At 42.5% G+C, this 13039-nt stretch overlaps 1 protein-coding gene and 1 long non-coding RNA gene across 3 annotated transcripts in view; one reads left to right on the plus strand and one right to left on the minus strand.

The window, feature by feature from the left end:
- LOC132379856 (uncharacterized) overlaps positions 1-1926 on the plus strand; it is a 137314-nt gene extending 135388 nt beyond the window's left edge. Inside the window, exon 3 of the long non-coding RNA XR_009507547.1 lies at positions 1692-1926. This is a non-coding gene — a long non-coding RNA (uncharacterized LOC132379856). The remainder of the gene's footprint in view (positions 1-1691) is intronic.
- LOC132379854 ((E3-independent) E2 ubiquitin-conjugating enzyme UBE2O) overlaps positions 1-13039 on the minus strand; it is a 186588-nt gene that overhangs the window by 27723 nt on the left and 145826 nt on the right. For both annotated transcript variants that reach the window (XM_059948119.1, XM_059948117.1), the window contains exons 13-14: positions 12713-12805; positions 2554-3220 (exon numbers count right to left, since the gene is read on the minus strand). In XM_059948119.1, coding sequence (XP_059804102.1) covers positions 2554-3220; positions 12713-12805 — 760 coding nt within the window. The remainder of the gene's footprint in view (positions 1-2553; positions 3221-12712; positions 12806-13039) is intronic.

Consider the following 13039-nt stretch of genomic DNA (forward strand, 5'->3'; position numbering starts at 1 on the left):
GAGCCTCTGGCTAGGATCTTTATGTCCTCGTTGTCCACGGGAATGGTACCGGAGGATTGGAGGGAGGCGAATGTTGTCCCCTTGTTCAAAAAAGATAGTAGGGATAGTCCGAGTAATTATAGACCAGTGAACCTTACGTCTGTGGTGGGAAAGCTGTTGGATAAGATTCTTAGAGATAGGATCTATGGGCATTTAGAGAATCGTGGTCTGATCAGGGACAGTCAGCATGGATTTGTGAAGGGCAGATTGTGCCTAACACGCCTGATAGAGTTCTTTGAGGAGGTGACCAGGCATATAGATGAAGGTAGTGCAGTGGATGTGATCTACATGGATTTTCGTAAGGCATTTGACAAGGTACCACATGGTAGGATTATTTAGAAAGCCAGAAGGCATGGGATCCAGGTAAGTTTGGCCGGGTGGATTCAGAATTGGCTTGCCTGCAGAAAGCGGAGGGTCGTGGTGGAGGGTGTACATTTGAATTGGACAGTTGTGACTACTGGTTTCCCACAAGGATCGGTTCTGGGACCTCCACCTTTTGTGATTTTTATTAACGACCTGGATGTGGGGGGTAGAAGGGTGGGTTGGCAAGTTTGCAGATGACACAAAGGTTGGTGGTGTTGTAGATAGTGTTGAGGATTGTTGAAGATTCCAGAGAGACATTGATAGGATGCAGAAGTGGGCTGAGAAGTGGCAGATGGAGTTCAACCTGGAGAAGTGTCAGGTGGTACACTTTGGAAGGACAAACTCCAAGGCAGAGTACAAAGTAAATGGCAGGATACTTGGAGTGTGGAAGAGCAGAGGGATCTAGGGGTACATGTCCACAGATCCCTGAAAGTTGCCTCACAGGTAGATAGGATAGTTATGAAAGCTTATGGAGTGTTAGCTTTCATAAGTTGATGGACAGAGTTTAAGAGCCTCAGGATAATGATGCAGCTCTACAAAACTCTGGTTAGGCCACACTTGGAGTACTGTGTCCCATTCTGGTCGCCTCACCATAGGATGATGCATTGGGAAGGGTACAGAGGAGATTAACCAGGATGCTGTCTGGTTCAGACAGTATGCATTATGATCAGAGATTAAGGGAGCTAGGGCTTTACTCTCTGGAGAGGAGGATGAGAGGGGACATGACAGAGGTATACAAGATATTAAGAGGAACAGATAGAGTGGACAGCCAGCGCCTCTTTCCCTGGGCACCATTGCTCAATACAAGAGGACATGGCTTTAAGGTAAGGGGTGGAAAGTTCAAGGGGGATATTAGAGGAAGGTTTTTTTACTCAGAGAGTGGTTGGTGCGTGGAATGCACTGCCTGAGTCAGTGGTGGAGGCAGATACATTAGTGAAATTTAAGAATCTACTAGACAGGTATATGGAGGAATTTAAGGTGGGGGATTATATGGGAGGCAGGGTTTAAGGGTTGGCACAACATTGTGGGCCAAAGGGCCTGTACTCTGCTGTATTGTTCTATGTTCTATCTATGAGAGCATGGCTAAATTCGGTGGGGGGAAAATGTAGGGTTCTCAGTAATATTAACTGCTAATTATAAAATGGCTTCTCTGAAGTGTTATAATGAAATGTTATGTGTAATGTTAACTATGAGGTAATGTTCTCTGTAGCTGAAATGTTTGGGTTTTTACTATTGATAACCAGGGGACTTGCTAATGGGAGTCTTGTTATTCTATCTGTTATGTGTAGTAATCGGGGTTGGTGCACAGGAAGTTCAGCGAGGAGAAGCAAAGAGGGAGGACGTGCTGGAAACGCTCTGGTCAACCACCGTGGTTGGTCCCAGTCCAAGAGTCGTGGAGTTCAGAGGAAATCGAATGATATTGCGTGAGGACCGAGGATATTGTGTGAGCTCCAACATGTGCACAAACTGTATAATCTCTATTCTTGGTGCCTTTTTATTTTATATTTTTATTTCGCTACTAACCCCATAGTCACAGTAAAATTTATAAAGTGTAATTGTTTAAATGTACATTGTGTACTGACTGATATTTTGTGGGTTTGTGCCGGGGACATACACAGCATCTACACAAACGTGAGACAAAGTTTGGTGGACAGACGGTGGTTTCCCCTCAACGAACATGAGTTGATAGAGCTGAGTGTTACACAAGCATCTACAGATTCGCCACCCTCCACATGGAACAACACTCCCTGGCAAGCCTAGTTCTACCATAACCCCTCCACCACTGCACACATCACCATGGAAGAAAACAATTTGTCCCATCAGATCACCAATCTATCCTCTAAACTACTAGCAAACCAACCTCATGTTAAGTTTCCTCAATTTAACCCTTTATGGTTTAATACTGTTTAAGAATCTGCCATGCTCCTTGTCCATGTTAAAAGAATTGCCTTTTGTGCTAAGGACAGAACAGCACAGAAGATGAGCTGAGGTCTTAAAACCATAGCCATTTTTTATAATGGAACACTGCACAGCTACAGTTGTTGCTTCAGCTACATTAAACCAATACAGTAATTGTATTTTAGTAATTGGCGGATAGGTTTCCTTGGAGCAAGGAAAGCATCCTGGAGCTTTGAAATTTGGAGATTTTACCTGGTACTGACTCGAGAACAGAGAAGACTTCCCCTTTTGCGCTTGTGAATGTAACTCCAGGTTTGCTGCTCTGCTGGCAAAGCACAGGCGTATCACTTGTCCACTCAGACCTCACGGGAACCGGCAAGTCAATTTTTTCTTCTTTGCTTTCAGTTTCTGCAACAGCTTCCATCTTCTCTTCCTCCACTATGGCTACATTGTCAAGAGTCTTCTGAAGGGTTTCCTGCAGCTTCTTGATATCATCTCGAAACTTCTTCTCCTTAGTTTGCTTTTCTGGTTCTATTGTTGGGGAAGTAGCAGAGCCTGTCAACAACTGCTCAACCGTCATATTCTTTAAACTTTCCAAAATTTTGATTGCTTCCTTTATCTCATGAAAGCTTTTGGGAGAGCCATCCTTTCCAGTTTTATCAGAATTAGAACTAATTGATGCTGCACCAGCTCCCTGTGCTTGTTCTACCTCACTCTTGCTTTCTTCCAGCGGTGTTGCCACCTCTATTCCAACTTCAAGTGCCTCACTCCCCTTTGCATTCTCATCCTCAGTCAAACCATCATCCGTTTCCCAGCTATCACTTTCATCTTCCCATTCATCTGAAGTTGCTCCAGAAGAGGTACCATCCAGAGAGTCCAGGTCAGATTCTTCAATGTCAGACTCAACGTTATATAAGTGCTATATTAAAAAAAAACAAGTTATTGAAAAAACAATTTGATTTGTTAAACTACATAACTTATGTTAGGACAGACAATAAAGGCACTGCCTCAAGAAGGTGGCATCTATTATTAAAGACCTCACCATCTGGGACATGGCCTCTTCACGTTATTATCAACGGAGAGGTTGTACAGGAGCCTGAAGACTCACACATTTTAGGAACAGTTTCTTTCACTCTGCCAGATTTCTGAACAGTCGATGAACACCACCTTATTTTTTGGCACTATTTAATTTTGTTATGTCTTGCACTGTACTGTTGCTGCAAAACATCAAAATTCACAACATATGTTAGTGATAATAAGCCTGATTCTGACTGGGGTGCAAACAGTTTGCCCCTAATCAATCTGAACTTTTTTTTTTACAAATCACAGCCCAATCTAGTCACATACCATTGCCTCATCACCAAGAAACAAAAGTTACATGTTGGTACAGAGGACTCTGGATGAGGTACTACATTAAAGATCATTGACATGAAAATTGGTGTTGTGCATTGCAAAAACAGTTGCTCAAGGCTACAGTAAGCTCTAATGGAAGGTTGGGCAGAGCATTGACAGATAACTTTGGGAAGTCACAGGGTTAGGACTCATACAGTAAGTAGTAAAGCATGAAGGAAAAGAACAACACTGGAGTTGAAATCCACTGTTCCCCGAAAGGAGCAATAAATGGAAAGCGTATTGAAGGCAGTTAGCACGCTTGTCTTCATAGGTCTGGGATAGAATACAAAAGTTGGTGCTATGTTGCAAATTTACAAGACTCTGGTTAGAATATACTTGAGGTATTTTGTGCATTTCTGGTCGCCACACTTTGGGAAGGGTGTGGTACGCTGGAAGAAGTGCAAAGGTGACTCACATGGCTGTTGTCTGGATTGGGGAAGATGGGACGGGTGTGGTATGCTGGAAGTGCAGAGGTGATTCATTGGGCTATTACCTGGATTGAGGTAGTTAGATATGGGGAGCATATCTGGATGTTTTCCCTGGTGAGAAGCCTAAGAGACATCCTAATAGAGGTATATTAAGGGGCAAATATAGTGTAGATCAGAATAATTTTCCCATGGTAGGAGCATTAAAAAGGTGAGAGGAAGGAGTTTTAAAGTGGTTTAAGAGGAAAGTACAAAATATGGAACACTACCAAAGGAGCTGGTGGAGCTCTATACATAAAACCATAAGACAAAAGGAGCTGAAGCCTGCCATTCGGCCCATCGAGTCTGCTCCACCATTTTATCATGAGCTGATCCATTCTCCCATTTAGTCCCACTCCCCCGCCTTCTCACCATAACCTTTTGATGCCCTGGCTACTCAGATACCTATCAATCTCTGCCTTAAATACATCCAATGACTTGGCCTCCAATGCTGCCCCGGCTAAAAAAAATTCTTCACATCTCTGTTCTGAATGGGTGCCCTTCAATCCTTAAGTCATGCCCTCTCATACTAGAATCTCCAACCATGGGAAACAACTTTGCTACATCCACTCTGTCCATGCCTTTTAACTTTCGAATTGTTTCTATGAGGTCCCCCCCTCATTCTTCTAAACTCCAAGGAATACAGTCCAAGAATGGTCAAACGTTCCTCGTATGTTAACCCTCTCATTCCTGGAATCATTCTAGTGAATCTTCTCTGAACCCTCTCCAACGTCAGCACATCCTTTTTCAAATAAGGAGCCCAAAACTGCACACAATACTCCAAGTGAGGTTTTACCAGTGCCTTATAGAGCTTCAACATCACATCCCTGCTCTTATATTCTATTCCTCTAGAAATGAATGCCAACATTGCATTCGCCTTCTTCACCCTTGAGGTTAACCTTAAGGGTATCCTGCACAAAGACCCACAAGTTCTGTTGCATCTCAGAACTTCGAATTCTCTCCCTATTTAAATAATTGTCTGTTTATTTCTTCCACCAAAGTGCATGACAGTACACTTTCCAACATTGTATTTCACTTGCCACTTCTTTGCCCATTCTCCCAATCTATCCAAGTCTCTCTGCAGACTTTCTTTCCTCAGCGCTACCGGCCCCTCCACCTATCTTTGTATCATCAGCAAACTTAGCCACAAAGCCATCTATTCCATAATCCAAATCATTGATATACAACGTAAAAAGAAGCGGCCCCAAAAACGGAACTCTGTGGAACACCACTGGTAACTGGCAGCCAATCAGAATGGGATCCCTTTATTCCCACTCTCTGTTTCCTGCCAATCAGACAACGCTCTACCCACGTATATAACTTTCCCATAATTCCATGAGCTCTTATCTTGTTTAGCAGCCTCATGAAAATCCAAATACACAACATCCACTGCCTCTCCCTTGTGTAGCCTACTTGCAACTTCCTCAAAAAATTGCAATAGGCTTGTCAGGCAGGACTTTCCTTTAAGGAAACCATGCTGAGTTCAGCCTATCTTGTCATATGCCTCCAGGTACACCGTAACCTCATCCTTGATAATCGACTCCAACAACTTCTCAACCACCAATGTCAAGCCAGCAGGTCTATAATTTCCTATTTGCTTCTTTTCCCCCTTCTTAAATAGCGGTGTGACATTTGCAATCTTCCAGTTCTCCGGAATCATGCCAGAATCTATTGACTTTTGAAAGATCATTGCTAATGCCTCTGCAATCTCCACAGCAACTTCCTTCAGAACATGAGGGTGCATTCCATCTGGTCCAGGAGATTTATCTACCCTTAGGCTATTTAGCTTCCTGAGTACTTTCTCTGTCATAATTGTAACTGTGCACACTTCTCTTCCCTGACACCCTTGAGTGTCCAGTATACTGCTGATGTCTTCCTCAGTGAAGACTGATGCAAAATATTCATTCAGTTCTTCTGCCATCTCCTTATCTCCCATTACAGTTTCTCCAGCATCATTTTCTATCAGTCCTATATCTACTTTCACCAGTCGTTTACTCTATATACTTGAAAAAGCTTTTAGTATCCTCTTTGATATCATTTGCTAGCTTCCTTTCATAGTTCATCTTTTCCCTCTTAATGACCTTCTTAGTTTCCTTTTGAAAGCTTTTAAAAACTTCCCAATCCTCTGTCTTCTCACTAATTTTTGCTTCCTTGTATGCCCTCTGCTTTGCTTTTACTTTGGCTTTGACTTCTCCTGTCAGCCACAGTTGCATCCTTTTTCCATTCGAAAATTTTTTCTTTTTTGGAATGTACCTGTCTTGCACCTTCCTCAATTCTCGCATAAACTCCAGCCACTGCTGCTCTGCCTTCCTTCCCACTAGTGTCCCTTTCTAGTCAACTCTGGCCAGTTCCTCTCTCATGCCACTATAATTTCCTTTACTCCACTGAAATACCGACACATTGGATTTCAGCTTCTCCTTCTCAAATTTCACAGTGAACTCAATCATGTTTGATCATTGCCTCCTATGGGTTCCTTCATCTCTACCTCTCTAATCACCTCTGGTTCAATACACAATACCCAATCCAGTACAGCCCATCCGTAGTGGGCTCAACAACAAGCTGTTCTAAAAAGCCATCTCGTAGACATTCTACAAATTCTCTCTCTTGAAATCCAGTGCCGACCTGATTTTCCTAATCCACTTGCATGTTAAACTTCCCCACAATTATCATAACACTGCCCTTCTGGCAAGCCTTTTCTATTTCCTGTTGTAATTTGCAGTCCACATCACTGCAGTTGTTAGGAGGCCTGTATATAACTGCCATCAGGGTCCTTTTACCCCTGGGATTTCTTAGCTCAACCCATAAAGATTCTGCATCTTCCAACCCAATGTCACCTCTTTCTAATGATTTAATATAATTTCTTACCAATAAAGCCATGCCATCCCCTCTGCCTACCTGCCTAAACTTCTGATACATTGTGTATCCTTGGATGTTCAGCTCTCAGAGACATGCATCCTTTAGCCACGTCTCAGTGATGGCCACATCATACCTGCCAATCTGTAGCTATATGACAAGATCATCCACCTTATTCCTTATGCTGCATGCATTTAAGTATAGCACCTTAAGTCCAGTATTTGGTACTTTTTGCTTTGATTGCACTGCAACTCATACCAATGGCTGCAAATTTGCCCCATCACCTGCCTGTCCTTTCTGACATCTTTACTGCTCACTTAAGATTTATTTCTGTTTTACCCCTCCTCCACTCTATCATTCTAGTTCCCATCCCCTGCCAAATTAGTTTAAACCCTCCCCATCAGTTCTATTAAACCTTCCTGCCAGGATATTGGTCCCCTTCAGGCGTAACCCATCCTTTTTGAATAGGTCATACTTCCCCCAGAAGAGCTCCCAATGATCCAAGAATCTGAAGCCCCGCCCCCTGCACCAGACTCTCAGCCATGCATTTATCTGCCTGATCTTACTATGCTTGCCCTCACTAGCACTATTCTTGCCCTAGGTAGCAATCCTGAGATTACTACCCTGGAGGTCCTGCTTCTCAGCTTCCTTCCTAACTCCCAGAAATCTCTCTTCAGGACCTCCTCCCTTTTCCTATCTATATCATTGGTACCAACACGTACCAAGACAGCTGGCTGCTCACCCCCTTCCTTCAGAATATTCTGGACCCGGTCCAAGACATCCCATACCCTGGCACCTGGGAGACAACACACCATGCAGATATCTCTATCAGGCTCACAGAATCTCCTGTTTGTTCCCGACTATGGAATCCCCTATGACTACCACATTCCTCTTCTCCCTCCTTCACAATCGCGCCAGGCTCAGTACTAGAGATCCGGTCACCGTGACCTTCCCGTCAGGTCATCCCCCTCAACAGCATCCAAAATGATATACTTGTTGCTGAGGGGGGCAGCCAAAGGGGTGCTCTCCACTACCAGGCATTTCCCTTCCCTCTCCTGACAGTCACCCAGTTTTCTGACCCCTGTAGCCTAGGGATGCCTACCTCCCTGTAGCTCCCCGTCTATCACCTCTTCACTTTCCCTAATAAGCAGTGGGTCATCAAGCTGCAGCTCCAGATCCCCAACATGGTCTCTGAGGAGCTGCATCTTGGTGCACCTGGTGCAGATGTGGCCAGCAGGGAGGCTGGAGGTCTCCCAGGATTCCCACCCCTGACACCCTGAACAAAGCACCATTGCATTCAAGACACTATTACACTATTTAGATGGGTACTGGAATCGATAAAGTACAGAAGGATAGAGATCTTAATGGGATCAGTATAGATAGTGAAAAGGGTTGGTACCTGGCCAAGCTTGGTTTGTTTAGTGTCGAGCCCAGTTCCATCACCTCCACAGGATGTTAATAGTGGCAAACCTATTGGTGCTAATGTTATAAAATATCAAAGGAATATGATTAGGCAAACTGAGGTTTTTGTGGGCTGGACGCAACTTGCCGTTTATCAATCCATGCCTGAAAGCTGTTTTGGTCTTTGTACATCTAGGTAAAGTATTGTGAAGCGCCACAGTAGTGTGGCAGACAGCGAGATATTATTACAACTCAGGGTATTCTGGATTTAGTTCAATTCCATCGTCATCTGAAAGGAGTCATGTACGTTCTCCCCATGGAATGGGTGTGTTTTCTCTGGTTTCCTCCCAAAGTCCAAAGAAGTACTGGTTAGTAGGTTAATTAGTCATTGTAAATTGCCCTTTTAGGCTAGGGTTAAGTCGAGAGTAGTTAGGCAGTGCAGCTCAAAGGGCTGGAAGGGCCTGTTCCGTGCTGTATTTGTAACAAGCTGGCTAATGACTGCTTAATTTATTGAGTATGGAATTGAACATTAGGCAATAAACATCTTCACTTCTGAGTTTACAATGGAAGGTAGGTCACAATGAAGCAGCTGATGATTTATGCCGAGAATTGGAAGGTTGACTACCAAGAGGATATCATTGTCTTTTAAACTGGTATGACTCCAACTTCTGGAGATTTGCCACCCTTAATTCCCACCAACTTCAATTCTATTAGGGCTCCTTAGTGGCGCATTTTGTCAAATATATGACTGAGATGTTACTCTCATCCTTGCGATTTGGCTCTTTTTTTTATATATATATATATTTTGGGTATGCAGTCATCTAGAGATCACTTCAAGATTCTTGACCCTGGAGTAAGTCAGTGAACTTTGGATTTTGTACAGTTTGGTAGATCTCCCCAGTTCTGTTCCTGACACTAGCTTTTCATTTTGCATTTAATTAACAGTTCAATTATAAATTGCATGTCCTCATACCTGTCACTTCTTTGCTCATTTTTTCCTTGATTAAAGTACATCTACCTTAATCAACAAAATTATTGCGCAAATATTACTCACCAGCTTCCATCAAAATATAAGACCAAAAGACATAGGAACAGAATTAGGCCAGTTGGCCCATCGAGCCTGCTCTGCCTTTCAATCATGGCTGATCCTTTTTCCCTCCTCTTCAGCCCTACACCACGGCTTTCTCCCCGTAACCTCTGATGTTGTGTCTAATCAAGAACCTATCAAGCTCTGCCTTAAATACACCCTGTGGCCTCCACAGCTGCCTGTGGTAATAAACTCCACCAATTCACCACCCTTCGGCTAAAAAAATTTCTCTGCATCTGTTTTAAATGGATACCCCTCTATCCTGAGGTTGTGCCCTCTTGTCCTAGACTCCCCCACCATGGGAAACATCCTTTCCACATCTACTCTGTCTAGGCCTTTCAACATTCAAAAAGTTTCACTGAGATCACCCCCTCATTCTTCTAAATTAGAGCAAGTACAGATCCAGAGCTATCAAACATTCCTCATATGATAATCCTTTTTCCTGGAATCATCCTTATAAACCTCCTCTGAACCCTCTCTAATGCTAGCACATCTTTTCTAAGATGAGGGGCTCAAAACTGTTCACAATACTCAAGGCAAGACCTCACCAGGTTCCTTATAAAGCCTCTAGCATTACATCCCTGCTCTTGTATTCTAGACCTCTTGAAATGAATGCCAACATTACATTTAGTTTCCTTGCCACTGACTCTACTAACAAGTTAACCTTTAAGGTGTTCTGCACAAGGACTCCCAAGTTCTTTGCATCTCATATTTTCTCCCCGTTTAGGATATAGTCTGCAAATCTATCTCTACTACCAAACAGCATGACCATGCATTTTCCAACATTGTATTTCATTTGCCACTCTCTTGCCCATTCTCCTAATCAAAGTCTTTCCACAGCCTACCTGTTTCCTTAACACTAGCTCCCCCACCACCAATTTTCATATCATGTGCAAACTTGGCAACAAAGCTATCTATTCCATCATCCAAGTCATTGATATACAGCCTAAAAAGAAGCAATCTCAACACCGACCCCTGTGGAACATCACTAGTCACTGGCTGTTAACCAGAAAAGGATCCTTTTATTCCCACTCACTGCCTTCTACCAATCAGCCAATGCTCTAACCATGCCAGTAACTTTCCTGTAATGCCATGGGCCCTTAACTTGGTAAGCAGCCTCATGTGTGGCACCTTGTCAAAGGCCTTCTGAAAAGTCCAAATATACAACATCCACTGCATCCCCTTTATCTAACCTGCTTGTAATCTCAAAGAATTCCAAAAGATTCTTCAGGCAAGATTTACCCTTAAGGAAACCATGCTGACTTTGTCCTATCTTATCCTGTGTCACCAAGTACTCCATAACCTCATCCTTAACTATTGACTCGAACATCTTCCCAACCACTGAGGTCATGCTAACTGGTCTACAATTTCCTTTCTGCTGCCTTCCTTCCTTAAAGAGTGGAGTGACACTGGCATTTTTCCAGTCCTCTGGCACCATGCCAGAGTCCAATGATTTCTTAAAGATCATACTAATGCCTCCACAATCTCTACCGCTACCTCTTTCAGACCCTAGGGTGCAGTTCATCTGGTCCGGGTGACTTGTGTACCCTTAGTTCTTTCAGCTTTTTGAGCATCTTCTCTCTTGTAATAGTAACTGCACTGACTTCTCATTTCTCACACCCTTTGACACCTGGCACACTGTTAGTGTCTTCCACAGTGAAGACTGATGCAAAATACTCATTTAGTTCATCTACAAACCTACCATCTCCTTGGCCCGTTACTATTTCTCCAGCCTCATTTTCTAGCTGTCCTATATCCACTCTCATCTTACTTTTTTCATACTTAAAAAATCTTTTACTATCCACTGATGTTTTTTTGATAGCTTGTTTTTATAATTCATCTTTTTCCTCCTAATGATTCTTTTAATTGCTCTCAAGGTTTTAAAAGCTTCCCAATTCTCTGTCTTCCCACTAACTTTTGTGTTATATGCCCTCTCTTTTGCTTTTACATTAGCTTTGATCCCTTGTCAGCTACAGTTGTACTATTTTGCCATTTGAGTATTTCTTCATTTTTGGAATACATCTACACTGCACCTTTCTCATTTTGCCTAGAAACTCAAGCCATTGCTGCTCTGCTGTTAGCCCTGCCAGCATCTGCTTCCAATTTACTTTGGCCAACTCCTCTCTCATACCACTGTAATTTCCTTTACTCCACTGAGATAACTGCTGCATCAGACATTGCGTTCTCCTTATCAAATTTCAGTTCAACTCAATCATATTGTGATCACTCCCTTCTTACGGTTCTTTTATGTCAAGCTCCCTAATTACCTCAGGTTCATTACATAACACCTAATCCAGTATAGCTAATCCTCTAGTAGGCTCAACAACAAACTGCTCTAAAAAGCATTCCTGTAGGCATATAAACTTGAGATCCATTTCCAACCTGATTTTTCCAATTAACCTGCATGTTGAAATCTCCCACAACTATCATCACATTGCCCTTTTGACATGCCTTTTCTATTGAAATCTGTGGTCTGAATCCCAGATGCTGTTGGGAGGCCTGTATATAACTGCCATCAGGGTCCATTTACCCTTGGAGTTTCTTAACTCAACCCACAAGGATTTAACATCTTCCAGTCCTATGTCACATCTTCCTACTGATTTGATGCTATTCTTTACCAGCAGAGCCATATCACCCTCTACCTACCTTCCTATCCCTCTGATACAACATGTAACCTTAGATGTCCTGCTCCCAACTATAACCATCCTTCAGCCATGATTGCGTGATGGCCACAACATCATACCGGACAATCTATAATAGTGCAACAAAATCACCCATCTTAATTTTTAATACTCTATGTATTGAGATATAACATTTTGAGTACGGTATTTGCTACCCTTTTTGATTCTGTATTCCTAATGCACTAATGCTTATCCTGCTGGCTGAATGGCCTAATTCTGTTCCTGTGTCTAATGGTCTTATTAGCAGAATTGGGACAATTAGTCTCAGAAAAGATGCTCAAGAAATATTCACAATACCAGACAATGATTTAGATACAGTACAGAAGAAAATTATTCCTTCCGGTGAGAACTTAGATTTAAATTCATTGGCAGAGTATCTAGGAGACAGAAATGATTTTAACCCATTAATTGTTGGAAACAATTTTCATTCATATCACATATCCTCAAGCAAGCAGTAGAACGACATTTGCCTTCAAAGCTGGAAGCAGTGCCGATGTTCTTTGGACAACTTTCATTGATGGGTAACTTCTTACCTGAGGTAGTATACTGGATTTAGAATTATCTGCCCAGACTACTTCAACCTTCCCACAAACATCAACACGAGATACTTGACCAACAGAAGGCTCCTGAAGCAAAAGAGTATTATTTAACTGTAATATACAATTCTTCCTTTTCAAATGAATGAAATCTAATTTCTCAAAAAGAAAGGCAAAAGAAATGCACCCCTCCTCAAAACCAAAGTTCTGAATTCCTTTTGGCCAATTACTGAGATGCTTTTTATTTGTTTGAAAACAGTACACTTTAGGGAAATGGACCACAAGTTTCATCAACATCTAGCAGGAAGTCAGAGGACAAGTGGA

Source organism: Hypanus sabinus, chromosome 23 (genome assembly GCF_030144855.1).
Source record: "Hypanus sabinus isolate sHypSab1 chromosome 23, sHypSab1.hap1, whole genome shotgun sequence".
NCBI lineage: Eukaryota > Metazoa > Chordata > Chondrichthyes > Myliobatiformes > Dasyatidae > Hypanus > Hypanus sabinus.